This window comes from Cricetulus griseus, chromosome 5 (genome assembly GCF_003668045.3).
Source record: "Cricetulus griseus strain 17A/GY chromosome 5, alternate assembly CriGri-PICRH-1.0, whole genome shotgun sequence".
Classification (NCBI taxonomy): domain Eukaryota; kingdom Metazoa; phylum Chordata; class Mammalia; order Rodentia; family Cricetidae; genus Cricetulus; species Cricetulus griseus.
The window spans coordinates 114429098-114442243 of NC_048598.1; the positions used below are offsets into that span (position 1 = coordinate 114429098).

Genomic DNA, 13146 nt, shown 5'->3' on the forward strand with positions numbered 1-13146 from the left:
GCTTTTGAGTTCATATGGCAAGAGTCTCATACATTTTGTTTTCTGAGTATTTTTTTCTCTTCTTTTTATATGCAGTCATTGTCAAATAAAATAAATGAAAACCCAAAAGCCATTTTCCCCTCAGATCTTGAAAAGTAACTCTCACACTGGCCAGAACCAGATAAAGGTATTTCTGGGTTTTTTGTATTGTTTTGTTTTTGATTTTTTTTAACGCATTTTTCTTTTCTCATTTTTTTGGTTTTTTTTGCTTTTTTACATAATTAAACAAACAAAAAATAACCCAACATTGTTACAGTCAAGATTCACAAACATCGTTATAGACTCACTTGCAGCTATGGAACAAGTAAGCCATATATAGTCTTCTACCCCTTTCAAAAGGTCCTGGAGAGAAAGAAGCTTCCAAAGTCACATGGAGTCGTGGGCTTGCTCCAGGGTGCTAAGTGTGTGCTTTATGATACAGCAGGGCAGAGAGAACTTTCTGTCTCGGGCCATGGCTGCAACCTCGCAGCATGGCAGAATTTCAGAGAGATACACCATCGTATGTGTCCTTTTAAAAATGGCTTTCCCCACCATAGTCGTGGTATAACCCGTCTCACAGAACACATCCAACAAGTTAAATCTCATTGTCAAAGTACTCGGGTGTGTGTATATAAATAATTCTGTTTTAAATTCACATACGATAGGTGTCATGTTTACACATAATACTCCTTGTCCTTGTTTTTCTGTTTCTTATGGCCGCTCTTGGAGCTGGCTTGCTTCTCCTTCATGAGCGTGCCGTTGCTCTGGGCCGAGTTGCTGATGTAGTTCCTCGTCTCATCCACTTGATAGGACCCCTCGTCCCTGTTCCTGTACTTGTACATGGCGTACAGGAGGATCAAGATGCAGAGGGCGGCAGCAGCCACAATGCCGACGACCATCCCTGTTGTACTGCTGGACTCCCGGATCACCTCTGAGGCCCCCGGAACCCGTCTGATTCCTGGCTCCGTGGGGTTTGCTGTGGGCACATTACGGAACATGGGGGAAGTAATTAGTGGGCTCTTCAGTTTGGTGCTGTCTAGCTCATAGGCAGTGGGCAACGGAAGCAAGACTATATCAGGCTGGGGTTTGAGATCACGGTTATTCATTTTGCCAGCTGGCAATTTGGGCACCATCCCAGACGAGGAGGACGCTGTGAAGCGGATCAGCTCAGGGGACAAAGATGTGGTTGTAGTTCTACTAGTTTCCGAGACTTTGTTAGGTCTAAAGTCCTTGGATTCCCACTTGGGCGCATGTGCTTTGTAGCCACCTTCGAAGATTGAAGTGGAAAGACTCTTATCTGTTACCAAGGAGAAGGTGGTGTAAAAATCTTCATCATCAGTAGGGGGCAGGTTAGAGTCAAAGGTTTCCCCTGAGCCATACCCAGATATCACCAAGCCATCATCATCACAACCTTCGCTGCCTTGGTCCGACAAGCAAGGTAACCCCGCCTCAGAGGTCATGGACAGGGAATCTTTGGTGGTCTCAATAATGGTGAGGAGGGGGCGGAAGGTAGGGGGGAGTGTAATGGAGGGTACACGTGTAGCAATAGGAGGGGTAGCTAAAGGGTCTTCTACAAGAAGAGGAATAACTAATTCACCTCCTGGGATTGAAAAGAAAAAAAGACAGAATTAGTACAGGCATAAACACATTTCAGAGTCACTCTAATGAATGCAGGGCAGAGGTTATGCCTCTGAAATTACTATAAAATGACCTGAATCTGCATAGGGGTATTTTCTGGCTATGACCTTATTATTCCAGGTTGATATAGCACCAATTATATGCCTCTGTGCCCCCAAAATTTGGCACCTTGAAATAAGTGTCTTAGATTTGAAAGATACTCTCAAGTGATTTATAGTAGCAAAATTCAAACAGGCTGGTTCCAGGATCTGCTGGTGAGATGACTTTGGATTAATTATGTTCTTAGAATTATTACCAAGACTTCATGTGTGGGTATATACAAATACCCAGTGAGCTTTATTTATGCATGTATCAACCAACACATGTGCAATATTTCTCTATTGCTTTCTGGTTCCTACCTACTATTTCCCATGAGCATGAAATCCATCTATTTTCCATATTACGAAGACCAAGATCAAGAACAAAGAGCTTGAAAAATTTCCCGTTAGCTAAGTGAAGGGACAAACAACAGGTTTAAATGTTCATCTGACAGGCACCTTTTGACTATGCTTCTCTAGAAAGTCCCTTGACCCTTAAAATGACAACTTGCCTTGCATTAGCAAAAGATCTATCTACACAAAGCTTTTATGGCATATGAAATATATGCTGAGCTAGAAGCTCCATTTTAAAAAACACCCAGCCCGGAAATCCATGAATGGCTGGAAACTTGAGTTAGTTTGAAAAAAATTGACTTTGCAAAGTGGATTCTAGTTTGCCCAGAGAGCTTCATTATTATATCATTATTAAACACTGGTCACAAAAATGCAGTGTTTTGCAAATCACAGCTGCAACAAATATTCTGCCAAGGAAGTTGCCCTTTTTATTGTAAGGCCAAAATTTTCCTCCTATGTCAACAAAGCAAAGTCTCTTTGGCATCTCTTTTGAATTGGAGCTGATCAACCTCAGGAAGTCACAGCTCACATCCTCTCACAGCATTAGTTCTAGGCAAATATATTCTAGCCATAACTTAACATTGTTTTCAATCATAGACTCTTTTTCAAATCCTGTAAAGAGATGTGCTGAGACAGGTTTCAGGTAGAATATCTTTTAGTAACTGGCTTCTTGCCGTAGAAAAGCTGAGACATTCAACAGCAAGCAACCCACAGAGCAAGAGAGATTCTCTATTTTCATCTACTTTAGAGCTGAGGAGGGTTCTCTGAGCTTAAGAGCAAGGGAGAGGTCTCTGGATTTAGATAATTCAGGAAGGTAGTGGGTAGGATATGTGATGTGACTGTTTCCTATCTACAGGAACAGTATCTGTGGTCTAACAAAAATGGCTGACATAATTTTACTCTCCAGCTAGGAAGTTGAGATGCTGATACAATACTGTCAAAGGGCTCTTTCTGAGTTGGATTTAATGCCCTTGTATGTACTGCTCTTCATAGTTATTTACTGAGATAGGATGCCTAGTATTTGAGCTTCTGTTACTAAATATATCCATTGTTCAAGTACCCTCCTCTATCAGCAACAAAGCCAGACTGGGATTTGCAGAAGGTTCAATACTGCACAGTTTCAGGGATATTCCAGAGAGTCAGACCTTCAAGTTTACAGTTTGCCAAGATTCCTCCTATAAGGATCCATTCCTAGGACTCTTCCATTCATCATCCTACACCATGTATCTTTAAAGACACCATCCATGTTTCAAAAATACTGCATCTGTGCCAACCAGGTTCCAGGTATGTTAAAAGGGAGGCCTGGTGGCAGACACTGCAAAACCCTTTGGCTGCCTTCCTATGTAGCCAACAACTGTGTTCCACAGAAAGAGACAGTTGGTCAGAGAGATACTCACATAAGTTCTGAGAATCATTTGGAAGGGGAAGGACAATGGAAAGTTGTGTGATTATTTCTCACCTATACAGACAATGTTATTTTATGAAGGGAAAGAAGTAAAGCAAGTGTCTTCCGGATAACCTCAAGATGGTCTATGGTCTGGAGTCTCAAAACTTGTGTTCCTATATTCTAGTGCTCAGAGTTTGAACCGATATAAAGTGATCCTTGCAGGGTTTTCAGAGCTTCAGGTTTGTTGTGCTGGACCAGTATGCCTTTTTTTTTTTAACATCATGAACATATATAATTCATATACCCCTCGACTTAGTTAATACATAATTTACACACTTTTGCTAGTTTTTATAAATGGGATTTGGAGCACAATTCCCTAAAGGTAAGCTAGTCCTAAAAACTAATCCTGCACGAACTATTTTTTTTCTAATGTTTTTAGTGGTGGGTAGAGGGGTGCATGTGCTGTATGCATTCACCGTGATCTGGGAAGGGGGCAGTGTTGGATGGAGGCTTGTAGCCAGCGGAAAGATGGGCAAATTTACTTTCCAGAGGAGAGCAAGACTGGGTTTTTGTTTTGTTTTCAATTTAGAAAAATGCTCTCTCTCTCTCTCTCTCTCTCTCTCTCTCTCTCTCTCTCTCTCTCTCTCTGTGTGTGTGTGTGTGTGTGTGTGTGTGTGTGGTGGGGGCGGCAAACGTGTGCCACAGCCTCTGTGTTACAGTTAGAATAACAATGGTTCTGAATTTCTCCACTTTTGAGGCAGACTTTCTTCTTTTGCTGCTGTGTGCACTCTAGGCTAGCTGGTCCTCAAGCTTCCAGGTGACTCTCCTGTCCAGTCTCCACCTGTGGCAGTACAGAGATAACAATGCCATACACGGACTCTATATTTTGGTGGATTTCAGGGTCAGGCTTGTGAACCAAGTACTTTTACCTGCTGCCTTGTGGCTAGCCTTCGTCTTTTAAATCCAGGTTAACTGGAACAGGGCTTCATTACCAACATAAAAACTGAGTTGTATGTTCTGTCAGCAAGGGAGGAAACTGAGTTGAGGAGGAAGAATATCTACTTGTTGGGAAGCAAGTCATTTAAATATAAATGCCAATTCTTGGCCCTTCAAGTGAGATCAACATCTCCATCTTCACGAAGAGGACATTCATTTGCAAAAAGTCAAAATCCACCTTTTCCCCTTGGTAGTAACAGAAGGTTCCAATGCTTGAGAACGTACAGTTTCTAACAGGTTGGTTCTTTCCAAAGTGAAGTGAGAATGATTTTTCTTAATAATAAATAAATAAAAGGATGGGTATTGTATCTTAAGCAAGATACAAAAATCTTTCAAAACTATCCAACTTTCCTTTCTTCAATGTTTTGTTACTAATCCTGATTGTCCTGATAAGACATTAGAAAGGATGCCCTCTGCCAGGAAAACTTGAAGCCAAAATATTCTGGTTTGTACTCGCTTCAAATTGTAGAAGCTTTTACAGTCTTCTCTCTAGGCTTTGCCAGGAATTGGAAGACTGCCTGGAGTTTGAAATAAAGCTGCGTGGGATGGGAGAACCATTACTACAAATGGGAATCATAACAGAATAGGAGAAAACATTCAGGTAATTTTAGACATGAGAACTACCTGGAATAGGTATGTGGGTTGGACATATAATTGATTTTAATCACTTACTTACTTAATAACTTATTTATTTAGTATATGAGAGTGTGTGTGTGTGTGATTGATGTGTGTAGCATATATTCATGTGTGTGGAGGGGTGTGAGTGTCTGTACACAGTGCAGGTATCCTCTATAACTCTCTGCCTTATTTCTCTGAGGAAGAGTCTCTCCCTGAACCTGGAGCTCAAGTTCCACCACTAGGCAGGCAACTGGCAAGCCCCAGAGATTCTCCTGTCCCAGCCCTCCACAGTGCTGCAGTTACAGGCACACACATGGAACCCCATTCACTTTATAGAAGATGTTGGGATATGAAGTCAGCTCCTCATAGTCACACAGCAAGAACTTGTGGGCACTGCCCATCTCCCTTGCTCTGCAATCAATTTTAATAAGCAATCTTGTCTTTAGGAATTGAGATGAGTACAGTGTGTACTCAGCCCTCTGTATTTATGGACTCCACAGTCAAGGATTAATGTGACTGCAGATAGAAAATGCACCTAGCTGCCCCCCCCCAAAGTGTCTGCCCTGAACAGTTGTTAGAATGTATAGTCTAACAACTCTGCACAGAATATACATTGCATTTGCTATTAGAGAAGATTTAAAGACCAAGGAATCTATGTAGAGGTTCTATGAAGATTATGCCTCTTTTTTGATTTGAACATTGGATCTAGATATGTTCCCCAAGCTGCTCTCAGACTTCTGGGCTCAATAAGAGCTCTTGCCTTCCAAGTAGCCAGGATAATGGTCATATGCTAACATACCTGGATGACAGTACCATTTTGTATAAGGGGCTGTCTTTTTTCCCCTCTCTGTTACTGTGATAAAGTATTCTTACAAAAGCCATTTAGAGGAGGAAGAGTTCATTTCGGCTCAGAGTTCCAGGTTACAGCCCATCATGGAGGTATAGGCTAGCCACATGACAGCAGGTAAAAGGCACTTGGTTCACAAGCCTGGTCCCCCAGGACAGTCAGGAGCTTCACGATGCTGGTCACATTCCATCCATAATCAGTAATAATGAATGCTTGTGTTCAGTTTACTTCCTGCTTTTATAAAATCCAAGATACTGCCCCAGGGAATGATCAACACAATCAAAATAATCTCTTACAAGCATGGCCAGAAGTCTGTCTCCCGGGGACTTAAACACACAAATACTGGAATAAGAGGGGTGTCCAGAACCAATCCTCCATGTCAAATAATCCAAGGGCATACTCTTCATATGAGTTGAAGGGTCAGGAGTGATGAAATAGCTAATAATATGCTCTTCTGTCACAAAGACTATGTACAATTATCAGCCCTGTGTATAACCTTAGAAAAGTGTTCACACAATTAGTGAGTCTAAAACTAACAGGCAGGGTGATATAAAGTCTGGACTACATCAAAATCCTAATTTTCTATGCCATTTCTGGAACAAGAACAAGTTTAGAACAAGAACTATCTGTATTCTTCAGTGTTAGCATCTTAAAATCAGGACTATACATTTGTTTTTGTTTTTGTTTTTTTGGACAAGGCTGTGCTTTTCCTTAAACTGGAGAGCTCCTTAGGGATATAAAAGGTCTATTTTAGCCCTGAAGGCTGCCCTGCTTTTTTGCTCTATGGGTGTATTTATAGATATATAATTCATGCTTCCGGAGCTGATATCTAGCAAAGGGTCTGTCTGACATCGCAAAAGACAGTGTATTAAAAATTCAGTAGAACTCTTTTGAACTGTGAGGATGTTGTTGGGGATGGTGAACATAGTGGGTCTCCAAAAATAAAAAAAATATGTCCAAAAACAGCATGACAGCATGAAGTTTCAATTTGGCTCCAGCCTTTGTCTCTCTGGAGACAGCTGACTCTTGAGAGGTCACAAAATTACAAAAACAATGATGCTAAGCAGAGAGCCTCTAGAGAGGACCCCATGCTCCTATTGCTGGAATTCTGTTATGTCCCTTTGGGCTCTTTACTTTATCTCTGATTTTCATTATTCTAATCCATTTGCTACATTAAGACACTCATTTACATATTTCCTGTCATAGGAATGAGTACTTCAACAATGTTGTTAACTATTAAATAACTCTACATTGATGACCTTCAGGAGAAAAAAAAAGTACCTAGAAAAACATAGGCAGTACTTGGTGGAGAAAATACCAGTAAAGCTCAAATTTCTCAATGGGTCATAATTTATATTTAACATGATGAAATTCTTTAAGTAAAGCCCCCCCCCAAATAGCAAATGGTGTATCTGGAAATGGTTTAATTCTGAAAGGTTACCAAATCTTTCTTCTTTTCTTTTTCTTATTTTACTTTTACATGTGTTTAAGAAAGATAAGCCACAGTTGCTTGATATAATTAGGTGTAGTAAACTGGAGAATGCCAGGTGAAGTTTTCATTTGCTTCCTACTTAAGAGCTTTGGTTTTGAAGTCAGTCTGTTTAGACTTTTGCTAGCATTGGAATTAGACTCATGAGCCACATGACTTGTCTACATTTCTTCAACTCCAAGAAATTGGGAATAAATAACAGAGCCTATTGCAAGCCACCATAAACTGAGTATTTACTGTAGTGACTAGTGCCACTCAGAAAGGCTTTTACTAGTTTTATTAATGTGTTTGAACTGCAAAAACTCCAATCATTGATCAGTTTCTCTGTCATTTTTAATGCAATGGTTTCATAGCAGAGACATAACTACCCAGGATTCTAGAGGAAATTTTAAATCAGACGTTGTGGAAAGAGTCATTTTCATTCAAAGATCTTGTATTTGAAAATAAAGGATTAACCTCTGATAAGATGGGTGGCTTGTTCAACAAACATAAAAGCTTTTAATACAATTTGGTATATGAACGCCCCTTTTCGGGGGAATTCTAGTTTTTAAACCTGAAATAGTATTCAACATGTCAAGCAGCACAAAATCACTTGAACTGAGGTGGAAAGAGCCCATTCATTGAAGTTGCCAGGCTAGAAATAGGTCTTTTATTCTTATGACAGTTCCAGATAACAGTGATATCTAGAGTTAAAGTTGAAACAAGTGACTTCAGATTGCATGATGCTCTGTACCAGGCCTGCATTTCTGGTGTGCAGTTGTTGCACTGATCCAAATGACTCAAGATCAAGGCATTTTTCTCAATCCAGAGTTGCACCAGGGTGATACTTATGATACTTACCCAGATCCTTTCTAAGTAAAAGTTGAAATAGGAGAACCACCCTGTGTCTTCTTAAACCAATCATAGACTCCCTATGAAGCTTACCTGTTTAAATCCTTCAGGATGAATAGAAAGGAGGGAAGGGAAGGAGACAAAGGAGAGGAAAGGTAAAGATAGGGAGGAGAAGGGAGTAGGGATGCTTGAGCCTTCCTCTGTGTGTGTGCATGATGCAATGTGGTTTGGTCAGAAGTTGGTTGTATACTTTACAAGGCGTCAATATCAGAGCATAACACTGTAAACACCTGGGATTCCTGATGCCTTTATTATGAGTAAAATTGATTTTGTTGTCTGTGGTGAAGATGATAGTGAAATCCTGGAAAACCACTCTAACATAGTCACTTGAGAGTACCTTATTTCCACTTTCCAAAAGAAAATAGAATAAAGGGCTGATTTCCCTGAATATCATCCAAGGAATTAAATTTAGGATGAAATTACCACTGACATTTGGAAATAACTCCAACCCATTTTTTTCTGGGGTACAAGCCTCCCATATGTTGTAGTCAATTTGAATATCCCACTTTAGAATAACCAATCCTGTAAAGACTTTAAAGTTAATGGTTAAGATTAAGTTCAGGCAGAGACCAGTTTTCTTGAGGTTGATAAGGACTAGGTATCTATCTTCTTTAACTCAAAGTAGAATTGCTATTGATTAGGGGATGCAATTCAGCACAAACCAGAACAGTGAAAATTAAGCAAAAGGACACAAATAAAATAAAATACTTAATATAGTTTTCAAAATCATATATAGTAGAAAATAAAAGCAATGCCATAGCCAAAACAAAACAAATCAAGCAGAAGGATAGCAAATAATACCAAGGCATTCACAATATAAGAACACAAAGCAAACGAAGCTGTTTTGGGGAAGAGAGAGAGAGAGAGAGAGAGAGAGAGAGAGAGAGAGAGAGAGAATATTTCCACATAGGCAAAATAATTGAAATTATAACAGAAAAGCATACCATATTAATTTATAGTCAACTTACATCAACAAATTGCCCGCATGTTTTTTGGCATGAAAGAAAAATTTACAAAAGAAAGTTGTGTAAGAATGCTCTCGGACAAATAGAATTGCCACATTCTTGTCACTTGCTTTTTTGTTGTTGTTGTTGTCATTTCTTAAAAACTTTTGAGCAAAATCTCTAATTTTTCAAATATAGTAATTTACAACAGAGGGTGATACAGGGAGGCAACAACACATACATTCACACCACATAACATGAAAAGAAAAAAAATCTGCACTTTAACAAGTTTTACTTTGGGGGACTTAGGGCGGCATTGATTTTAAATTTAAAATAATTCTGATTGCTATGATTGAAAATGAAAAAAAATTACTTTATAATTTGCCTTTTAAAAAATCTATGCATCTATAGGGTTTTGAATGAATTTCTTCATTGTAAGTTTTCAGATTATATATTTAGTTTTTAGTCGTCTTTTTGACAAATTTTAGATTTTCCTTAATTTAGGGGAATGGATGACAGCACATAAATTTTAACAATGCTAAAGAAAGGGGGAGTATGGGAAGGAAGGATGCGGAAAAAGGGAGGGTAATATCTATGAGTGTACTACACAGGAGATGACGATGATAGGAGTAAATGTGTAAGTGAGTCGCCATGTCCATGTAAGGGCGGCACGGAGTGATCTAGCTGCATTAGAGCTTCTGGCTGTAAGGAAGGGATGGGCAATATACAAAAACAAATGAGCCTACACATGCCCATCTACGGAAATCAAGAACAGAACTCTAACACTGACAATCTCACACACCCTAAGCTGCAACTTCTTCAACATGCAATTACTCCAAAATCATTACAGTTTCATCATAAGATTTTCAATCATGAAAACACTTAAACATTTTTTTCTCTCCTACTCAAAATAGACAAAGTACATGAAATAATATTACTAATCAGATCAAAAGATTAAAAGCAAAATTAAGGAGACTAGAGTTATGCATTCCAGTTGAACAACTTCATCGGCAGCCACACAGCCCCATCTACAGCTGGGTGTTGAGAGATGCACAGAGATGGTGAGAAGTTATGCTGAACAGAGAGCCCACATACCAGGCCACTAATAACTCGTCTTTACCGAAATGGTATGTTCCAAATGGCATCATCCACTTTCCACAAGCCACCCGTGATCTGTACTACTGCCAGTGAGACTGGCTTATCAGAAAAATGCGGCTGTGGGGTTCTACAGCTGAAGTTGTTCCACATTTAAAGAAAGAGTGGGAAAAAACTGCAGAAAACAATTCGTAACTTTTTTCTCATTATTTTGGATAAAATCAAGTCTAAAGATAAGATCTAGCAATTAAAAAGAAATACATTGATATATATATAGATATATATAATACAAAACATTTAATTTCCAAACAAGAAGGCAGAAAATAACCAAAAAAAAAAGATTTTCTTAAAAGAGATGAACAACCAGATGCACACACTGAGAAGGCACAGACAGAGCAGTCAGGGGACACAGCATTATAGTCATGTTGTTGTTTTTCACTGGTTTTTATTTGTTTGTTTAAGATTTGGATAAGGTGCTTCCCCTTTTTGTGACAGCCAAAATTGAAAGCAAATTCAGATTTTTCTTTGAAGGTTGCATTTTGATTTTTGTTTTTCTAAAAAAATAAAAAGGGCGTGCAGTCTGGATGTACGTCCTAAGTAGACAGTTAAAAGAGAAGGCAGATATTGTCTATCACCCGTGAATGGTCGGGATGTCAATCAAGTTAACACATGCTTAAAGTAAGTTGCATTTAGGGAAAATAGAAAAACAGAACAAAGAGCTGGGTTAGGCAGAGAGGTCAGCAAGACAAAACCAATTTGGGGTGGGAGAAAGGAACTGAATTTTGTTTCATGCTTTTCCAGTAGGGGTGAAATACATCACAGGACTTCTTGTCAAGTGCAGTGTGTATAGTGTGTGTGTGTGTGTGTGCGTGTGCGTGTGCGTGCGTGCGTGTGTGTGTGTGTGTGTGTGTGTGTGTGTGTGTGTGTGTGTGTGTGTGTGTGTGTGGTGTACGAATGCAAATCTAAGCCTGTAATGACAAGAATTGGAATAAAGTGTAGCAGTTCCCAACTGTGCTTCTGGAAACTTGCCTGGGAAGTGTACCAAGATGACAGTAGGTAACATGTTTTCATGAGCATTCATGTTTTGTTTCTTTTTAAACTGACAGACTATCCTGGTTTACAATAGGATGTTAAAATAACCCTAGTGAGCAGAAGAATTTCTTTTACTTATAGTAACAATGTCAAAACTTTGCTGTGCTCTAAAGAAGACATTATCAGCATCAGTGTCTCTTAATGGCCATGATCAGGGTGCATTATGCATGAAGGAGATGGTGTCAGTCTTCTAGAGACTAATTTAAGAGACAAAACATTACATCTGATCCACATCCAGAAAAGTAGACAAGAGCAAGTGAATGTCTTCCATGTGTATGTAATTGTATTTGTGTGGTATGTGTAGAAGCATTGAGAGAAAGATACTATAGAAAGGATATAAAGAAAGGGAATTTTAGAAATGACCTCAGCCCCTACTGGAAGAGATTACTAAAGTTATAATCAGCATTATATCCCTGTGAGAACTTTAATGTTCAACCAAGGACTGGGAAACCCGGGTAGGTGAACCCCAAAGGCAAGACACTTGAGAGCGCTTGGTTCTGACAGCCAATTCCAACCACTTCAAAGAACCCCTTTGGGTGACTTCGACAAATCAAATGCATTTTGAAAATGAGGCCAACTTCTGCCCCCTAGGAGACGCCCCTTTTATTATTTTATTTTAAACAGAATTGTAGTAATGTGTCCCCATGGGTCAGTCCATACCAAGATTTTTAGTCTCTGGTTTAATAATGTTAATCATTATTTTCAGAACTTCACAAAGTGCAGCTGCAATGATTTAATGTGGAAGGAAGATAATCCCAATATTATAATAAAAGAAAAACCCTTGTTGTCATTTGGTTGAGCTTTTGACTGAAAGTTTTCACAGTGAATTTTACTTTATAAGAAAATATGGGAAGTGCTAAGGTGACTGGTTATAAGAACATCAAATAACTTTCATAAGAATTCTTTTGGTAATATTCACATACACTTCTTTTGGTCTCACATGTAACTATTGTAGGCAGGAAACAAAGCTTGTCTAAGTGCAAAAGTAGAAAAATGAGACCCATCTGAGGCACTCAGATTCCAGGATAATGGGTGGTGCTTTCAGGGATATAGCAGCAATTTGAGTCTCCTAAGATTTCTGTGGAGTAATTTACCTATTTCAAAATTGCCTGTTTCAAAACTTTTACAAGTAGGATGCCACTTGGTTTCCAGAAATCATTGGTTTAGACAATTTAACCTGCTAAAATTTAGGGTTGCCACTTTGCAAATTATATACGTGTGTGTGTGTGTGTGTGTGTGTGTGTGTGTGTGTGTGTGTGTGTGTGTGTGCATTTTTTAAATCCACGGAAGCCATAGTTTGAATTGAAGCCAACACAACTTGGATGTAGACAGCATATCAAATTTTCTAATATAAGTTAGTCATTAGTATCTAAATGTGAAACTGCTTTGATCTCTAATGAACCTTAAAAATAAATTTTTCATAGTCATATTATAGTTTCTTTTTGTTGCTCATTGTCTATCAACACTACTTTTATATTTTCAACAGGTACATGTTATATATTTATGACTCTACTAAATCTTAATAATGTGTTTCAGTTATATTTGCCAGTGAGAACAAATGATACAGTAATTTGATTTAAACCAGCACATTCTCATGCAACCATTTTTATCTCAGCATGCCCCAATAGCCCATCTAAATGTAAAATATAATGCTTACAAAAAGTACTAAATGACAGAGTTTCACAGCTCAGAGTTCATTA

The 13146-nt window shown here is 38.8% G+C and overlaps 1 protein-coding gene across 9 annotated transcripts in view; it reads right to left on the reverse strand.

Moving 5' to 3' along the window:
* Positions 1–692: 692 nt before the first annotated feature.
* Positions 693–13146, reverse strand: part of Nrxn3 (neurexin 3) — a 1486512-nt gene continuing 1474058 nt past the window's right edge. For 5 of the 9 annotated variants that reach the window (XM_035445727.1, XM_035445729.1, XM_035445728.1 and 2 more), the window contains one exon: positions 693–994. In XM_035445727.1, the coding sequence (XP_035301618.1) occupies positions 693–994 (302 nt within the window). Of the gene's footprint in view, positions 1619–13146 lie in introns of all 9 variants that reach the window. The other 4 variants (XM_035445726.1, XM_035445725.1, XM_035445731.1 and 1 more) reach the window with 2 other exon arrangements.